Raw genomic sequence first — 21525 nt, 5'->3', positions numbered from 1 at the left:
ATATGGTTAACCATAATATGCTTCTCAAAACTATCTACCCTTAACACAAGCTCCTCCACTATGTCACGGTTCAACTGCTACTTTTCAGGCCATCAGCAAGCAGTCCTATGGCAAGACCAACTATCCCCCCTATTACCAGTGTCGATAGGTGTCCCTCAGGGATACATCCTCGTCCCCCTGCTTTTCTTCCTATTTACAAACAAAATAGCTTCATCTTCCCTCTCAGCCTCAATAGTGCAATATGCAGATGACATCACCATTACATGTGCCGACCCCACCCTAAATGATCTACAAAACCCTAACTCAAAATAACTTTACCTTAGTTGATGCATGGTTCACAAACATCAAGCTCATTCTTAACCCCCCAAAAAAACAAGCTTATTCTCTTCAGTCCCGGCAGATCACTTTCCCTCAACAATGTATTTACCATAAGATCCAAAGATAATACCCAAATCTCCCCAACTACACACTCAAAACTGCTAGGTGTTGAAATAGACAATCTAAAATTCAGCATACACATAGTACAAACAATCAAGAAAGTTAACAAAAAGCTTGGTCTCCTTTATAGAAATAGACAGTTTATCACTGAACATGCCAAAGTCACTGTTGCAAGAACTCATCTCTTATCCATCCTCCTTTATGCCTCCCCCATCATGACTAATCTTAACTGCACCGAAGTAAACAACATGGAATCTTGCTATAACAAGATAGCCAAGTTTGCAACTGGTGCCTCTTATAGATCCCACCACTGTCATTCCCTCAAGCAGCTCAACTGGCTTGAACTACCTCAGCTACTCCTACTGAACCAACTATCAGTAGCACACAAACTATACCACCTTCCTGATAAAACCCCAGCACTCCAGCCCTATACCACCAATAGAGCCTTAAGATCTAGTAACCAAAACCTCTTAAATGTCATCAAACACAAAAATGATATGGGTAAATCACTCTTTGCCTGCATTACTGCCAGAACCTGGAATTCACTCCCTTCCTAATTACTTCCACCACCTCTATTTCCGAATTTAAAAGACTCCTAAAAACCTACTATGCAATCAACTGGCTTTGTTCATGCCACAACCCTGGCTAATCACCTCACTGCACTGCTAATAGATTCCATTAAGTAATACCTGTATCCTACCAGTACACCTGTCTATCCATTGATATGTGCCCTTCAGATTCAGTAATATGTACTCTACAGAACCTGTCTAGTTACTTTCTATCATCATGTATAATGCATTATGTACTATAGCTGTATATATGATTATATGTACACTCTAATTTGTGCTCATATGTATTCTTATATGCTTCCTCTTGTGTGTCCTTCATGTACTGTACATTATTTGGAGCTTTTCTTCCCGGGCCTCTGCTGAAAATGGACCTGTGTCCAGTCAGACTTTCCCGGTAAACAAATGTAATATAAAATAAAAACATCTGTGCTCAACAATTCTAGACAAAACTAAGGATATGTGGGAAGAGACTAAACAAAAGATTATACAAAAACAGAGAAAATGGAAGCTTTGTTATGTGGTATGAGTAAGATACAAGCAGTTAAAATGTTTTTTAATCCCATTAGTCTTGTACACAGGTCAGACATATTTTTTATCAACCAGAGGAGAAGTTGTGGATAGCAATTAATAAAGAGCTGAAGGATTTTATCTGTGAGGGGAAGACTGAAAGAGTCAAGTGGAATAAGCTGATTCTTCCAGTAGAAAAAGGCGGATTGTGATTACCCGATTTGAAGGGGTATTTCAGAGCTACACTGTTAAAGCTCCTATACATAGCACAAGCAGGAAACTATAATTCTAAGTAGAAATAGGGGGAAGCTGAAGAAACAAGTAGACTGATTTTGGATGCAGGCCTTTAAGGAGAATAAAAATAATCGTATAGAGTATTATATCTGTAAAATAGTAGAAAATATCCTAAGAACTAAGCCAACAAAACATAGGAAAAAAATGGAAATTGTTGGAAAAATAGATACAGTGGATTAATGATGTTTATAAGAAGGCAGGACTTAAGTGAGCTATGTAATGCTCGAGTGAAAATGATTGGGAAGATTCTAAGTGATGCATAATGTTTGCAACTGGGAGTCAGTATGGTTTGTGATGTAAAATGCTTGCAACCCGAATTGTGCCAGTGTGCTTTGTTTTCATTTATATAAATGTATGATTGCCCATTTAGTAAGTAATGGTTTAATAAAGATGTTTCTTGTTTAAAAAAGTGGCAGGAATTGAATATTTTATGTAATGCTACTTAGATTATATGATATACAGCGATATATGTGAAGTATGTTTGTAAACGTGAACTTAATACAGTTTGACTACTTTTATATAAATGTAAATTTGCCTATGTCACAAGTGATAATTCAGTAAAGGTGTTTACAAAATAACTGTAGACAAAGCAAAAAAAAAAAAGGGATAAGCATACTTTTTATATATCACTCTGATTCACTTAGAATTTTTTGAGCAATAAAAAGTATAACACTTTAATGTCTGACTGATGTTCATATCTAAACAAATTATGAAGAACAGGGCAAAATCAGGGATATTCTGGAACATTTTAAATGGTTGAGAGATGTGCAGTGGATTTTTTGTATAATGGTAAATGTAACTAATTTGATTATTTGACCATGAGCAAATTTGTTTTTGTTTCTTCAGTTATATATACAGGAGTGTCTGTACCTCTTGGCGCAGTAGTAGTAAAAAATCTTTTAAGTTCCTTCCTATATTGTGTTAAAATTTTGGTGAGGCATTATCTAGCAAAATGATTTAATTCATGAGCTAATTGACTTGACCACTGCATTGTATGGGAGCTTTTTATGCTCTATAACTGCAAACAATTAACAATTCTTTCATGTATGGATAGAAAGGGTTGAAAGCACAGATTAATTGTATGGTCCAGAATCACCTAGTAGTATAATTTCACAAAGCTACAGGAATCACATGTAACAGGTTTATTGATGCATCAGGAATTTTGACAGTTTTCATCAGAAGTACGCTAAGCTCTACTTTGCTGCACAGATCTTGATTATTTCTGCAGATGTTTAAAGTTAACCTTGGTTATGTCATTGCTGATGTAGTTTTGTGTATTCTCTGTGTTACTGTTCTTTGTGGATAGTGTTGTGTAAGGTGTTGCTAAAAATGCCCATGCAGAAGTCTACCTACCCAATTAGCATACATACATACATACACACACACACAAATACATAAATTCAACCTACATAAGCAAGTTGCTGTGTCATATAATGCATTGTAATAGCTTTTACTAGATTACCCCAATCTGCATTTAATATCCAGCTGAACAGTAACACTTTCCATATTTTCTCATTAGTTTTAATACACTTATTCACGGTGCTTCATTATTTTCTGATTTTAGTGCACTCTTAAAAAAATGTGACTTTGCTGCCGTAATAGCTGTTACCATCCAACTCTCAAATGAACCTAGTGCCTCAATAGTGAACTCTTGTTTTTTTTCTTTGACCTTTTGTGTTGTGGTAGTACATTTATACCCCAGGTTTATATACTACATCACCTTGTTGTGCTCCTAATTCTCTTAAGTTTGTAGCCCATTGGCTGGTAAGCAGTAGTGTTGGTGTCAGCTGTTCACTACCACTCTGTAATAGGTGGATGTACTAGTGAGTATGGACTGATGGATGGATTGCATGGTAGCATTTACTGCCTTGTGTTATTGTTATAACTGTTTAACTCTTGTTACCCTGATTATATCTATTGTATAACGCACTATAAATAACTGATTCAGATACTTCCCTCCCCATCTGCAGCTTTGCTCCCCAGTTGTGATTTTACTTTATATGATGTGTTTGGCAGGCTGGCTATAAAAACAAGACAATACAGAAATTTCAGTGGTCTCCCTCAGCTTCAGAATTAATGCTTAAAATTGTTTTTCTTCAATTTTGATTTTTTTTTACTTAAATTTAAGACTTGTATGTGTATTTTTTGAAAATGTTTTTGCAGGTTGTGGGCTAAATTATCACAAACGCTGTGCGTTTAGCATTCCTAACAACTGCAGTGGGGCAAAGAAAAGAAGACTTTCATCGTCATCATCATCCATGATAAGCACCAGCTCATTGCGACTGTCTACTACAGAGTCGTTGCCCTGCACACCTGATGAATTCTATGCAGTAAGACAGTTTGTTTTCTACAGGCATAACTGTATATGGACGTCTGGCTGTACTGCAGGGAGCCTTGCTTTTATTACTTTGGACATTTATTTTTACTGCATTTCTAGAAACTTGAACTTGATGTGTATAATTTTGTTGTGTAACATTTCTGAGGTTCATCGTGTTTCACTGTTGCAGTCATTACACTTGGGTTATCCTGCTGGCAGGCAACCCACAGTCGTCCTGAATTCCAAAGTCCTGGTCCAGCGTCGGTTGCCGTCGCTTCTTCCCTGACGTCAGTGCGCCAGGGATATAAAAGATGCAGCCAAAGCCATTTTCTCCAGTCTTTCTTGCCACGCGGTGCCCGAAGCAAAAGCAGTTCACAAGCGCCGGTCGGCTGACTCCTGAGATTTTCGAAATCGAATTTCAGATCCAAAGTCTTCAATAAAGCTAAGTACCCAGTTGGGAAAACTTTTTTCTTGCTCCAGACCGATGTCAGAAAAAGTTAACAATTGTATTTCTTGTGGGAAGCAAATACCTCATAAGGATTTCCACTCTTACTGTATTCCTTGCCTAGGCGTTGACCACGATGTTGCTAGTTGTCGGTTTTGTGCTAGATTTAACCAACGCACTATTAAGCGTCTGTACGATTTTGCTTTTCATTATTTTGGCAGAAGGTTTAACTACATAATACCGTCGGAACAACCGACGACCGGAATTCATAAAAAACGCAAGGATAAAGACAAGGACAAGCATCCGAGGTCCAAAACTGACGGCTAAGTCTCTTCTAGGCCAGTTGCCATTTCGCAGCCCCTGACTCCCGCTACCTCAAAGCCACAGGCTGCCTCCGACTCCCACGTGGAGACAGCTAGGCCTCTGGATACTCAAGGTATTGGTCCTTCGGAAATTAATCCCTCAGATGGGTCCGGAGCCGCTGAGCAGGCATTGGTTTCTGAGGGTGTCTTCAGACCTACACAACTTTATATAAAGCCTACTTCAGCTTCCAAGACAAAGTCTAAAACAGTTTTAAAGACAAGAAAACCAGAACCGCATTCTCCAGGACTGGCTTCTATGCCTAAGAAATAGATGCTCAAAATGGCCGAAGACCTAATTACTTTGCTCAGGGGTTCCCATCCCCCTCCTGATAAGAGGCCTAGGCAAGATACTGAATATGATTCCTCTGATCAGGTTTCCATTTCCTCTGATTCCTCTTCTGATCAGGGATATTCTGTTCCTCCCTATGAGGATTCTGATGCTGAAGATTCTATTCCTTCAGCTTCTCCTCCGGAGGACTATTCTTTTGGGGAAATCCTGCATACCATGAGGGAACATTTCCATTGGGAGAGCCAGGATTATTCCGATTCTAAGAAAAGACTTAGAAATGTTCTTTTACTTCCTCAGCACAGACCTCTTGCAATTCCCCCTGTTCTAGACATAGTAGATGATGTTTTCTCAGAGTCCGGCCTGTCTCCAGACTCTTTACCTCCTGCCCCTGTCAAGCCAGCCATACTACAGGGTCCCAGACACCCATAAATTTCTTTACAAAAACCCTGCTGCTGACCCACAAACTATCTCACAGGGTCCCAAAGGGGTCAAGGCCGCTTCTGCCAAAAACTCTGTCCCCTCAGACCGAGATTCTAGGGCTTTGGACAGATGAGGGAAAAAAAGTTTACACTTCTGCTACCTTGGCTGTAAGAGCTTTAAATTGTCAGTTTCATATGCTCAAATATCAGCAATATTTAATGTCTTTGTTTAAACAAAAAATGCTGACATTCTGAATGTACTGAGAACAAAGATTTGCAGGATTTATTGCATGCAGCTGAACAAGTGGGAAAACATACTTTGCAATGTGGCTATGATTCACTGGAGGCCTCGTGCAGGGCCGCTGTTACAGGTTCTGTTGTTAGAAGGCATGCCTGGTTAAAGGAACAGAATCTGCCTGATCATGTTAAAACAAAATTATTGGATGCTCCATTACAGCATGATACTTTGTTTGGTGTTAAGGCAGAGGAGGTGTTAAAGAAAATGGAGGATAAGGCAAAATCTATGCAGACAGTAAAGGAGACTTTGTTTGGTGTTAAGGCAGAGGAGGTGTTAAAGAAAATGGAGGATAAGGCAAAATCTATGCAGACAGTAAAGGATTTCTTACAGGTACAGCTACCCAGATTTAGCAGGAACTGGCCCTCTAAGAATTGGTCCTTTCCAGTGTCAGACAGACCACAAAGAGGCAGATTCAGACGCCCTAGAGGCAGGCAACAGCCCTAGGGCTCATGCAGGCCCAAACAATGGGGTGCTTCTACCTCCAAAAGCGGAGAAGACAAATCACAGCTTTACAGAAAACAGTCCCAATGACTTCCCTCTGCCAATGCCAAGCACTTATTTTTTGGTAGCACCCTTAGGGGGAAAGCTAGCACTTTTTTCACAAAACTGGCACAAGATCACCCAGGACAAATGGGTTTTAAATATAGTCTCTCAGGGATACATGCTCCACTTTCACAACCTTCCAAAGGCAAAAGGTATGCCAGACCTGCTACGCAATCAATGGCAAGAGGCACAAAAACAAGTTTCATCTCTCATGGACATAGGGGCTATTCAGCCATTGCCACAACAAGAGCAGGGACAAGGATTTTACTCAAGACTTTTCTTAGTACCAAGAAAGGACAAAGCCTGGAGACCAATTCTGGACCTGTCTATACTAAATACTTTTCTGGACGTCCCAAAATTCAAAATGTTGACTCTACAGCAGCTTTTGCCCATGCTGGACAAGAAGGCTTGGCTTGTAACTTTGGACCTCAAAGAGGCATACCTGCATGTCCCAATCAGACAAACTTGCAGAGGATACCTCAGATTCATAGCTGGCTCAATGCACTACCAATTCTCTGCACTGCCCTTTGGCTTATCTACTGTGCCCAGGGTCTTCACAAAATGCTTGGCACCAGTAATTGCATTTTGCAGACAAAGAGGAATTCAAATATACCCCTACTTGGATGACTGCCTTATTCAAGCAAAGGACAAAGATATTCTACTACAGCATCTGGCGTTTGTAAAAAGATTACTAATTTGCCTAGGGTACACAGTAAACAAAAATAAATCAAAACTAGTGCCCTCTCAAGAGATACTATTCCTGGGTGCAAGCTTAAATAGAACTTCCCAGATGGCTTATCTCACACCAGACAAACAAAGGCATCTGACTACTTACTTCAAAGACATGGCAACAAAGACCCAGTTATCTGCAAGGAAAATTCTGCAGGCTCTGGGCTGCATGGCATCCTGCATTCTACTAATTCCATATGCAAGACTGCATATGAGGAAACTACAATGGTATCTAAAAAGTGTTTGGACTCAACATTGCCACAGCCTGGAAACAGTAATTACTCTCATTCCCTGCCTGCAACAGGAATTTCAATGGTGGGCACTGGCCTGTCACCACACCAAAGGACAGCCATTCATCTTACCCACTGCCAGGCAGACACTTACACCAGATGCATCAGATTATGCCTGGGGGAGGCGCACATTGCAGGAAAATGTATTCAGGGCACATGGCCCACAAACCAAATGCATCTTCATATCAATTAAAAAGAGATGCTAGCTGTACAAAATGCCCTGACAGCCTTCAAGGACCTACTTCATCCAGGACAACTACTGATAAAAACAGACAATACTACAGTCATGTGGTACATAAACAAGCAAGGGGGAACACATTCCTACCCCCTCTGCAGACAAGCCATGACTTTGTGGAACACAGCATTGACTTATCAAGTACATCTGCAAGCACAATTCCTGCCAGGAAAGACAAATAGTTTGGCAGACGAACTAAGCAGAAACCTCATGGATCCTCACGAGTGGAAACTGGATCCACAAATCTTCATCATGATAACAGGGAAATGGGGATGCCCAGACAAAGATCTATTCGCCTCCCCTCACAACTGCCAGCTACAAAGATTCTGCACTCGGACTTACCACAAGCAAGCATGGAACGTGGACGCCCTTTCATTCAGCTGGAAAGCCCTTACAGTATATGCCTTCCCTCCTCTGCCTCTTCTCTCCAAGGTACTCCTAAAGGTCAGACAAGAGAAGCCATAAATGATACTGATTGCCCCAGACTGGCCACGCCAGCACTGGTACCCAATTCTAAAGAGCTTGTCTTAAGGCCCAGCCTGGACATTGCCTCTAATACCTCATTTGCTGATCCAACAGAACAATCAGATCCTGCACAGCCAACTCTAAACCCTAAATCTGGCTGCATGGCGGATAATGTAATCATTCAGAACACACCTCTCTCTAAAGCAGTTATGGATGTTATTTTGGAGGCCAGGAGGCCCAATACCAGAAAATCTTATGCAGAAAAATGGAAGAGATTTTGTGCTTGGAACCAAGTGCAGGGAATTGACTTGCTTGAACCAAATATTCCTCAGATTTTGCAGTACCTAACTGAGATGCTGGACAAAGGCCTATCCTTCTCATCAATTAAGATCCATGCCTCTGCCATTTCAGCTCATTACAATACGGACCCACCTATTTTTTCTCATCCATTGTTAAGACAGTTTCTCAGATGGGCCAAAAACATAAGACCTCCAAGGAGAGCTCCACTGCCTACATGGGACCTCAACTTTATCTTGGAAAAACTCACACTGCCTCCTTTTGAGCCAGCCAGTACAGCAGAGATAAAATACTTGTCATGCAAAACCGCTCTTCTCCTAGCAATAACTTCAGCAAGAAGGGTCTCAGAGTTACAGGCACTAATGGCTGTGGAACCTTTCATTATTTTCCATCAGGACAGGGTTTCTCTAAGGACAAACCCCACATTTATGCCTAAGATAGTGTTCAGCGTGGCTCTTAACCAAACCATACATGTGCCTACCTTTTATCCAAGCCCACAGAATAAGGGGGAGAGACTTATGCATACTTTGGACATACACAGACAGCTATGCATCTACTTGGACAAGACTAAAGCCTTCAGAAAGACTGAACAACTCTTAGTGGCATATGCTGCAGGTTCCCAAGGGAAAACCCATTTCAAAGCAGACCATTTCAAAATGGATAGGCCACTACATTAGTTTCTGCTATTCACAACATGGCAAATCAGTGCCCAAGGGCATTAGGCCACATTCTACCAGAGCAGCAGCCTTCTTCAGAGGAGTACCAACCAAGGATATTTTGGAGGCTGCAACATGAACTTCAGTGCACACTTTTACAAAGCACTACAATTTACCTCTCTAAACTAAATCCAGAGCAGGCTTTGCCACTGCAGTTCTGCAGGGCCTCATAGCCACTCCTAACTCTATTTAGGCCCAGCTGAACAACCTCACCTTTGGGATTCAACCCAAGTGCAATGACTGCAACAGTGAAACATGATGAACATAGTACAGTTGTGTACCTACCATAAATGTAGGTGTTCGAGTGTATTCACTGTTGCAGTCCAGGTTACCCTCCCACCATCCTCCTTTTTCTTTGCTGGGACTTATCTGTATCTATCTATTCTATACAACCTATGTGGTGTATTTGCTTGTAGATGAAGGTTATGTGCATGCTTTTTTATGATCATAATTTTTACAGCCTACCCTTTTGGGGGCACCTGAGATCTGGGACAAGAAAAACTGAAGAAAATGGCGTCAGCTTCATCTTTTATACCCCCTGGCGCACTGACGTCAGGGAAGAGGCAACAGCAACTGACACCGGACCAGGACTTTGGAATTCAGGCCGACTGCGGGTTGCTTGCCAGCAGGATAACCCAAGTGTAATGACTGCAACAGTGAATACACTGGAACATCTACATTTATGGTAGGTACACAACTGTACTTTATACCTCCACAAAAGAAGTACTGAATGTAAGATTGGCAGTAGATGTAATTTATTTATAATGAAATACATTATGCATGTCACTAGGAATGAAGTTTGAAACAGTTTAAGATGGTAATAGTTTTTTTATTTTATACGAAGCAACAATTATGGAGTTAGGAACACTTGTGTTAACAAATATTTCTGGTGTGGATGGAAGCAGGAATCAGTGGTGTTTCCTAGGTCTACTTTGTATTCATTGACATATTGCAGAGTGCATCTTATGTGACAAAAGTGTATGTGTGTGTGTGTGTGTTTATTTTTTTTCATGCATGTATGTATATTGGTAGGTATTTATTTGTTTATTGTAATTGAGACTTCAGCCTGCACACCCACCAGTTTTGTCTGGTTGGATTTAACTAACTCCATGTAAACACAGAATGCTGTTTCAGTTTTGACTGTGTTTTGTTGGCCAAAATGTTAACTGGCGTCTTGCTAATCATTATCTTTTATCTTTGTTGCTATCCTTGACATTGCAGTTTTCTGACATAAAACATACCCTACATTGCTTTACTGGTGGTGGTAAAAGGCTTTTTTTGTCTGTTTTTCATTATACACAACAAATACAAATATAAATAAATAAATGTGGGCTCAACCAGAAGTTCTTTCACCCAATCACAGATTAAACACAGTAGGCAGTGTCAATGGAGCAACAAGTAGCACATTTACTTTTAGCATAGCAGCTGTGGGTTCTATTCGCAGACCAGGTCGATGGAATGCTATGACACTGCAGTGCAACATAAGTGAGGTGCTGTACTCCCAAGTGCATAATCCTGTAGATGAGATGTTAGACCTAAGTCCTATCTGTCTGAGTTGATGGTAGCTCAGGTAGATGCAAAACATTCCACGGCACTTATAGTAAAATGTAGGGATTCTTTATTTAAAAACTTACAAGTTTATAGTTTATATAGTGTGCAGTTTTTCATTCCTTTCTGTTATTTTCATACAGTCATAAATATCCTACTTTTCATTGTTAGACTTTTATTTCATTATCCTTATTTGACCCCCCCCCCCTTTTTTCCTGAACGACCATCTAATTTTTCTTAAATTTACTACTAGTCTCCATTTACATTAACCATGATTTCATCTATCCTTTCATTACAAATGGTCCCCAGAAAGTAAAACAGATTAAAGATGGTTTTACAAGCATATTGTTTATTTTTAGTCTTATAATAGCCATACATAATCATATCCATATTTATTTCATTTACCTCCTTTACATTTTCAAAGAATTGTTCTTCATATAATTTTTTTTCAGAAATTTTGCAACTCTTGTTCATTGTAAGAAAATGTGTTTTCAATAGTTTCTTCTTTACCACATGTACACATTTTTTCACTGACTTTTTATATGGCATATTTCCTTTTACTCATAATTTATTAATCATTAATCTCCATAAACAATCTTGCCATTCTACTTCCTTTTTACTCTCTGCTTTTTCTTCCTTATCCATATATTTGACTCCTCTCCTCACTGGATTCAATCTCAAACCCCATATAAAAAAAATACTTGTCAATAATCTATGAAAAAGAAATACTACAACATAGAGACACTAGCTAAATATGCAGTCTTTCCCTAGAATTGAAGTAATCAAATAAACCTTTTTACTAAATGACAGTGTGTATGATTTCCAAAACAACAAAGCTCCTTTATTTAATCTATTATCCTATTCCATTCTTCCTCACTTACGTTTTTACCCCCAAAATCCTAACTGATATTTCTTTCAATGAAAAATATAGTTCTTCCGTCTTTATTAACTCCTTAGCTCCCTCTAGGAAGATCAGAGTAAAATCAAACCATGCTCCCTGGCTCTCCAAAGAGACTAGGTCCCTTATGAAACAAAGAGATCATGCTTGGAAAACCTGGACTAAAACTAAACAACCACATTTTCTTCAAAAATACAGGCAACTGAGGAACCTTGCAAAAAAAACATACAACTAATGACAAAAAGTTATACTATAGCTCTGCTCAGCTTAACAACAAATCCAATCCTCAAAAATGTTGGTCAACTCTCATCAACATCCTCTATCCTGGAAAGCCCTCAAATCCCTACCCATACCCTAACTCTTCCTCTCAGGAAACAGCTACCCTCCTGAATAAACACTTTATCTCTTCCATCCAAAATCTGGTAACCTCTAAGCCAAACTCTACTTCGACACCCACCTCTCCATGTCCCACTAACACAACTTTGTTTTCTTTTGAGCCAGTTCCCATTACTTGCATCAAATCTCTCTACTCAAGCTAAAACCTTGCTCTCCTTCCACTGACAATCTATCTCCTACATTCCTCAAACTTGCTGCTGACTCAATTGCCTATCTTGTATCTATACTAATTACTCGATCTATTCTGGAATCAACTGTCCCCACCCTTTGGAAATCTTTCTTCACTATCCCTCTTCATAAAGGTGGAAACTCCACTGACCCCACAAACTACCAACCTATTGCCATTCTGTCCCCCCTCTCCAAGATATTAGAAAAATGTATTCACTCACAGCTTCTCAATCACCTCCTCACACACCACTTACATACCCTACCCAACATGGATTTCGTCCTCACCACAGCACCACCACTGCCCTCCTCTCCTTCACTCATATCATTGCAGAGGTCCTAGACAACAATAAACTAATTTCCTATCTCTTCCTAGATCTCTCCAAAGCCTTCGATACTGTCTCTCATCCTCTACTACTATCCAAACTCACAAATCTCCACCTATCCCCCTCCGCACTTGCCTGGTTTAATAGTTACCTATCTGGCAGGGAACAATCTGTCAAATGGCTCTCATCCTCCTCACCTTTCCTTCCCATCTCCACTGGTGTTCCCCAAGGCTCCATCTTGGGACCCCTTTTGTTTAACATCTTCACCAATGATCTTTACACCTCATGCAAAGAATCCTCCTTTATTCAGTATGCCGACGACTCCACACTTCTATCCATCTCAAATAACATTCCTGAACTACACTCCCTGACCCAACAGGTCCTACTATCCACTAAACAATGGCTCTCTCACAACCTATTGATCCTAAATCCCAAAAAGACCAAACTCCTACTTTTCCTTCCCCGTTCTCTTTCTCATCACAAAACCTCCTTTTTTATTACATCTTCTAACAATACAAATATCCAACCTGACACCCACACAAAACTCCTAGGGGTCATTATTGATGACAAACTCAAGTTCAACCTACACATACTCCACTGTATAAAAAAAACAAACCAGAAACTAGGTCTGCTATATCGGAACAAAAAATTCCTAACCCCTGAATCCAGACTTTCCCTGGGCCAGGCACTCCTCCTCCCCTCCCTCTTATACGCCGCCCCAGTTCTTACCAATATCCAGGCCTCCACTCTAAACAAACTGCAACAGACTTACCGTAAAATAGCCAGATTCATTACTAACTCCCCATACAACTCACACCACTGCATTTCTTTAAACTCTCTTCAATGGCTTGAACTTCCCCAGTTTCTGCTATCTTATCAATCTCGTATGCTACACTCTATTCTTTATAAACCCTCCTTCTGTCCATCTCTATCTTCCTTAGTCTCCATCTACATCCCATCCCGGACCCTCTGTACTTCTAACCAACAATTCCTTGATATCTACTACCCAAAAAGGTCAGTAGGCAAACTACTCTACAAACACTCCCTTGCCCATGCTTGGAACAAACTTCCCCTTGACTTACGTTCAATCTCCCACACCTCACGCTTTAAAAATGAACTAAAAGCTTATTTTCTCAATTCCAGAACCTGCCCTTGCCATGACCCTATCTAGTCTTCCTTCCCTTTATGTACCCTCAAAAGGACCATACTTAGTACATTACACCTCTCTCTCCAATGTGTCTACTATGCATTTGCACAATTTTATACAAATAAAAAATGTTCATTGTTGACCTATTGAACTATATCAATGTAAAGTTGTTACTTGGCTTCTTTTTAATGCAACTTTAACTTTATGTATGTATCCCAACATATGTGAATCGTTTTGCTATAAATGCTGTTATATCAATATTGTTTAAAATTGTACTTGTTTTAAAATGTATTACCGGAGCTTTTCTCCTCGGGTCTCCACTGAAAATGGGCCACAAGCCCAGTTGGACAAACCCGGTTAACAAATGTCAATAAATAAATAAATTATTATATTACCCGGTCCCTTACTTTATTCTTTATTTAAAGCCATGCCTGTTATGTTTAAACATTGATCTACATAACATGTAACTTCTTTCATTTTGACTTTGTTTCTTCAAATGAATATATTATCTGCATAAGTAAACAAAAACCAGAATTTGTATCCCTTCATTAGTAATGCAAGTAGCACCTTTCATATGCAAATTTACAAATCTAACTAATGCATTCGTAATGAATGCAAATAATGTGGTACTCCTAGGGCATCCCTGCATTATGCCATTCTTTATATCTATTTGCTTAACCATCCATTCAATAAAAATCTTTCTTTATTTTTATTATATGGTGAACAACATGCATTCTCAGTTTTCTCACTAATGTTATACTCTTCCATAATTGTTCACAAAAGTTCATGTTGTACTGTATAAAATGCTTTATTTAAATTTCCTATCATAAACTTGGCTTCTTCAGTCCTGTTTATAATATCATCGACAATTTCCCTTACGATAGTCGTGATATCCGTTTGCCTTTAGACTATATTTAATTAATCTTCCCATCTTTACCAATGTTATGTTCAATATTTTCACTGACTTTTTACAAAGTATAACTATGCCAGTACATAGTTCTTTTCCTAGGTTCCATATTGCATCTCCTCCTCAAAGTTTGTAATCTCCCTTCTTGTGTCAAAAATCTTACATCTCCCAATATTATTATGTCAACATCACACTTACTACACTAATTAAGGATGCCTATTCTTCTTATTTTTAATACTGTTTACATTTAGTGAAAGAACTCTAAAATTGTCATTGTCTGTGTTGTAGCTTACTAGAAATTATATAAATCTGGAGTATTTATCTTATTTGTTTTATCAGTTTCCTTAAGTTTTTTTACACTTATCTTTTTTAAACTTTTTTCTTTCTTACTCATTTGCTAAATGAATTATTTTTGCCCTTCATTATTTTCCAGTTTATATCTTCCTTATCACTTATTTCACAACCTTCTTCTGTAATGTCTTAAGATTCATTTTACTTGTTATCCTTATTTGTGTTGTACCCAGATTGTGCTTTCTTGTATCCAGTTTATATTTTATTGGGACAGTTTTTTCTCTTCATATACTATCCTAACTTTTTGTCCTCTTTTTCAATCTTTTTCTCTAGATTACAATCCATCCATGAATAATATTTAAATTCATACATTTTTGCATTATGACCTATTTCTCTACAAATGTAAGATTTCTTGTTATCACAGTTATTTATCAAGTGATCATTTTTTCCACTAAAAAGATGATTTATGGTGTCTCCAATATTTTACAACACCCCTGTTACTGTCTGCATTTATCGTAGTAGGGATAATAACATTTTTATTTTATTTTCCATTTTCAGTACAGTGTGACAGTCCCATCCATTAGTCCATCATCCTCTGTTTGCTAATGTCCGTAACATCTTTGTAAAGCTTGATTAAATGTCTCTTTAAAGCCATTTTCAACTTCAGTTTGGCATTAAACATGTATTTTCTTTTTTCTTTCTCTGTGAAATGCTTTAACCACATAAGAGATCTATAGATTATAGTTTTTTTTCTTTTTGTAACCCCCCCCCCAATCCAGAACAGAGCCAGTCTCAAAAATAATGTCACAAAATGTTTCTTTATGAGTAAGAGTAAAAACTCATACCTCATGATCCTTCATTTCCAATGGGACTCTTAAATTAACCCAAATGTCATACTTGTCAATTTTTTTTCTTCCTTGTACTGAATTCTTACAATGAATTTCCTTTGGTTATGGACATTTACTTTCCTCTGTTCATCTCTTATCTCTTTCCCTGCAGATTACTTAAAAGTCCCAGCATATGATTTCTTTTTGTGGCAGTCTTCTTTTAAAATGGCTTCTGATTCTTCTGATTAAATTTTGTTTATAATTTCACCCCATGAAACCTCTTTTCCAATGTTTTTTTGTTGTTTGTCTTTTGGCTTCGCCACAGCGGAACTCCGGTCCGCTAATGATTGGCAGTTGGTTTTTATGGTGTCGAATTGCCAGTCCGACGCCCAACCTTCAACGAAGGCACGCCCATTCAACGCATGTCTTTCGAACGCCCACTCGACCGCGGGGGGGGGGCATGCAAACTCCACACAGAAGGCACTCCCAAGCCAAGAATCGAACAGGAGAATCTTGCTGTGAGGCAACAACGCTCCCGCTGCACCACCGCAGAAGTCTATGAAACCTCTTTTCCAATAATTCACCCAAAATATCTCAGCCTTCCCACAGGGTTGTAATAAAACATCCATAGTTGTTTTGAAAGTTTGTTTCTGAAGAAACAAATTTTTCTGAAACATCTCCTCAGAATCCCATAGAGCCTCAAACACAATTGGCATTTACCTATTTGCTGTCCACCATCTTGGATCTCCTTGAGTGCTGTTGTCCCAGCTGCCACTGTGTTAGGATCAGAACAAACACTGTCTTAAAGAGAAGGGGGAGTTTCTTGATGCCCTGTCCAAATTTCCCCTAACAATATATATTCCACTAAGTGTCTCCCCTGAAAATGAGCCATTAGCTAAGTGGGATTAACATGGTCAACTAAGGAGAAATAAATCGACATCTTTGTATGGACTTTGTGCCAGTTTGTCAAATCAAATTTGGCTGAATCACTGTACATTGAATTAATTTGGTTGAAGTTTCACTTAGTCTTCTGCTCATTTTGTTGAAGCAGCATTTAGTTAACTATGCCAAAGTTTACACATTTATAGGTTTATAGATTAGTACCAGGCTTAACTGCCCTTGTGGGCCATTTTAAGCCTAGCCAGTTAACCTATGTGAGAATCGACCCCTACACCATGTGTCTGTAAGACAGATATCTTGACCATTATGCAGACACTGTAAAAATATTATTGCTTTTAAGTGTTTTGCAGAAGAGAGCAATGCCCCTACATCCTTGGAAACTGCACCTTTTTCACCCCAGCTGTATATACTAATTCTAAGGTTGCATTACATTGGAGGTATATGCTGATTTTAATTTATTGACTAAATAATGCAGATATTCCCTTTAAGGTATTACAGCATTGGGAGACTAGGTTTACCACACATGACTGAGTGTACAGCAGCCTGTGCAGCTAAATGCCCAAGCTGCTCCTTGAAGCCAGGGCCATAGTCCAAACATGGAAAAACTGGCTTCAAAACAAAAGTGATACCAACCTGTTAATATACAAACAACTGTGCAACAAATCTAACAAAACAAAAAAAAATAGTCATCTCAGACAAAAAAAAAATTACTCTAAAACAACTTGTCAACCAAAGCAAACATCCAAAAGGTTCTGGGACTCTATCTCTAAACTCCTAAGCCCTGGATCCACTCAACACCCTTCACCTTGATAAACATCCATTCGAAATAGCAAGCATCTTTAACTCGCATTTTCTAGATTGCATACTTAAAGTTATAAACAATCCTACCTCTCCACAAAATCCCCCCCAACTGACCTACCAAACAGTCTTAGCAACATAAACAGCCCTACCACACACACACACACACACACACACACACACACACACACTAGCCACACATCTACTTTTACTCTACAACCTATCCCCACCTCTCTAATACATAAACTTCTACTTAAATTAAAACCTTGCTCCCTCTCCTCAAACAGTCTCCCTTCAAAATACCTAAAACTCACCGCAGACTGTATTGCCTACCCAGTTAGTATAATAATTAACCAGTACATCACTGAATCTAAAGTCCCACAAGTATGGAAATAATCTATCATAACTCCCCTTCATGAAGGTGGAAATCCCAATGAACTTACAAACTATTGTCCTATGTCTGTCCTCTCCTCTCTGTATAAAATACTTGAAAAGTGCATTCACATTCAACTACTAAAATATCTTTCCAAAAACAATCTTATTTCTCCCTCTCAACATGGTTTACAGCCAGGACACAGTACATCCACTGCACTTATATCTTTCACAGATAATGTAAACAGAGCCTTGAATGCCAGCCAGCTAACCTCAGTTATCTCACTGGACTTATCCAAAGCATTTGATAAGTATCTCATCAAAAACTAGTACAACTGTCCACTTTGGTATGCTCACCTCCAACTCTAAAATGGTTTGTTAGCTACTTAACTAATAGGAAACAGTGTGTTCGATGGCAAAATAATCTATCACAATATCTGATAAACAAAACCAGAGTATCCCAAGGTTCCATTCTTGTGAAAAAATATTTTAAGTGATGCTTGCTGCTTGCTGTTACATTTTTCAGCACTGTATTAACTTATGCGCAGTTACTAATAAAATAACTTATCTGTGTAACAGATGACGTACTATACTGTTTCAGTTTGCAGCTTTTAATGTCTCAGGTTTAGTCTTTCAGTACAATTATGGAGGATAGCTTTTCATTCTCCATTTACTTCAGAACAAATGTGTTCCTGCATGTACCAGATCTTACAAAAATTAGATCTACCATCATTTACTTTCAGTGCCCTTCATATACACTTTTCTGTGCCATTCAGATCCTGTCCATGAAGCAGTATGTTGATGTTGATACTATTGGAATTAGATTGATGTCAAACAGTCCATTGATAAGCTAATTTGTGTTCGTTTTCTAGCTGAATTATGCAACGATCTTAAACTTTAGGGAGTCGTTCCTGCTAGGAAGTTGTTTTTGTCGACAGCCCTCCCTGCACCTGGGTTTCTTATCTGTAATTCTCCTTGTAACTTGTACTAGGCACAGAGCATTTTGTATTACACATCAGGATGCCAAACCATGCATATTTCTAACTGAGGAAAGTTTAACCCTTTTGTGTACATAAACTAACGAACAGAAATGTACATGCATTTAAATGTTTATATTTTACTGTATATATTTTCTAACCAGCAGAAGTGTTACATGCACTATAAGTTTCTAAATATATATATCTAACATTTTGGACCCCCAATTATCAATATTTTTATTAATAATCTCCATACTGGCTTTCTTGAAACCAGGATTATTCAATACGCCCCTCTCTGGAAAGCAGGCTTATTCAATATGCTAATGATTCCACCATAATCTCCTCTTCCAGTAACCTTCAACATCTCCTAAAAATGACTCAAACTGCTTTCTCCTCTGTTGAAATTTGAGTAAATGATGCACAATTACGGCTAAACCTCAAAAAGAACAAACCGTTATTGTTCACCCTGAAATTTCTTTTGCATGACTTTAAAATATTTTCTGTAAATAACACAGAAATTGAAATTGTAACCCAAGCAAAACTGCTGGGCATTACCATCAACAATAAACTCATCTTTGAATACCATATACTAAACACCATTAAAAATGCACACTTTAAACTTGGTAAACTCTGTAGGCACAAACCTAGATATCCCCACCAAAAAAAAAACACACTTGCCAATACATACTTACTCCCCCCTCCCTATTATACAGAGCCCTCATCCTAACAAACCTGCACATGTGTCTCAAAAACTAGTTTTGTTACTATAAAATTGCCAAATTTGTAATTGGCCTATCTCATCTCACACATCACTGTCATGCTCTCAAGACATTAAATTGGCCAGAATTCTCCCAATACATTAGCTGTGTACAACTAATCCAGGCTCATAAAGTAATATACAAACCTGACAGCTGCCCACCTCTAAAGCTTATCATACAACCTTACAACCCATCCAGAAGTCTCCACTCCACTAATAAATAACTTTCAGAAGTATACAAACCAAATAAAAGAGCTGGCAAAAGCCTATACTCTGTATTTCAAAACTCTGGAATACCCTCCCCTCACACATTAGCATCTTGGACTGCTTTAGGCCCTTCAAAATCACTTTAAAAAAACATCTTCTCAACACCCATATCTGTCCCTGCTCCCCCCCCCCGCAACTCTACTTTGATGTTTTAGCTCTTATCTTATGCTAATTACTTTTTCATATGTCTCTCCACTGCTTCACTTTGTCCTGTGCTCATTCCCCAAACTTAATACTTGCATCCCCACCATCTTCTCTGCTTAACTAGTCTCCTACCTAGCAACCTGTCTGTCTGCTCCCAATGCCATGTACATTAAAATGATATTCTCCTCTTATTCCTAACCCACACCCTCCATCATCTCCTCCTGTGCACTGTCACCTCCCACACCCTCCTATCAGCTCTTTCTGCTGCTGTTACACTCCCTCAATTCCAATAATCCTTATCTGAAACCAACTCTATAAAACTCTAAAACTAACTGTAAATGTGCAACTCTGTACAAAATAAGCCTATGTGTATTTCTGAATGCAGCAAGGTGCTACTATTTACTGAATGAACCAGTCAACCATACTAAACAAGTAAGTTTCTGTGTCAGAATATATCTATGTAGCTAAACAATATGTATCCGTATCCAAACAGAAATCAAGATGTATAATTACCTGTTAAATGTTTTATGTATTTTATGTGGAGCTTTTCTCCCAGGGCCTCCACTGAAAATGGGTTTCTGACCCAGTCGGACTTCTCCAGAAAACAAATGTCAATAAATAGAGTCAGGACACTATGTTTCTGATGCTCTGACAACGTACCTTAGACATCATTTTTAAGCACTGAGCATGTCACACAAAGTCATACCTTGAAAGCTGAAATCCATAAATCGACACTAATCTCAAGAGAAACTTCCTTAGTATTAGAAGAGTCACTTTGTGAAACATGAGCCACAAAGCATTATAGAAAATGATGAATTTTGTATCACATAGGATCAGCCATTACCAACAGTTCAAAAATAAATGTGAGAAAAGCAGATGTAGTACTTCAGGAAAAGAAGACAAAAGTAGCATTGATCATTGAAATTGCCACACACAGTGATTACAGTGTCTTACATACAGAGAGACAAAGTCATAAACTACCAGGATTTGCAGGCAGAAATGAGGGCAATGTGGAAGAACGATATACAGAGACAGTTCCAATAGTAGTAGGAGCAATGAGTCTCAAAAAATAATTTAGTCATATTTAGATATGTTACCAATGCATCTGACTCCGTATGAATTGCAGGAGGAATCATTACTGGGCACATTGCTGGTGCTACAAAGAGCACTTTTGGCTAATAACAAAGATTGAAACAATACTAATTTCATGAACTTTAATCATACTTTGACTTTGGAATGGAATCCATTCCTGTCATGATATTGGATAGTCTTGGAGAACTTAAGAGTGAAACTTACCACTGAAAGTCAGGTAAGTCACTTCTACAGCTTATTTCAAGTTCTTGTTAGATAATTGGGCTGGAGACCATGTGTAAAACCTAGGCTTTAATTGGAAGTGGACTCCTTGATCTTGTTGTAGGTCCAGAGATTGCTTAATAAACTACATTTTAACATTGTACTTTATCTTTCAGTATTCCCATTTCTTACATAACCTTTACAACCACACCAGTGTTTGGTTCTACATCCTGTAGGTTCATACCATGTTTTTTGCAAAGGAGATTTGGCCAGGAAAAGTATTGTTAATTGAGGGTTTA

At 38.6% G+C, this 21525-nt stretch overlaps 1 protein-coding gene across 1 annotated transcript in view; it reads left to right on the top strand.

Annotated features, from left to right (window-relative positions):
* PRKD2 (protein kinase D2) overlaps positions 1–21525 on the top strand; it is a 3293129-nt gene that overhangs the window by 965709 nt on the left and 2305895 nt on the right. Inside the window, exon 4 of the mRNA XM_044081637.1 lies at positions 3972–4138. Coding sequence (XP_043937572.1) covers positions 3972–4138 — 167 coding nt within the window. The remainder of the gene's footprint in view (positions 1–3971; positions 4139–21525) is intronic.

This window comes from Protopterus annectens, chromosome 1.part0 (assembly GCF_019279795.1).
Source record: "Protopterus annectens isolate FY-2018-M chromosome 1.part0, PAN1.0, whole genome shotgun sequence".
NCBI classification, from domain to species: Eukaryota; Metazoa; Chordata; order Ceratodontiformes; family Protopteridae; genus Protopterus; species Protopterus annectens.
The sequence above is the reverse complement of the archived record's forward strand: the minus strand, read 5'-3'. Positions and strand labels throughout refer to the sequence as shown.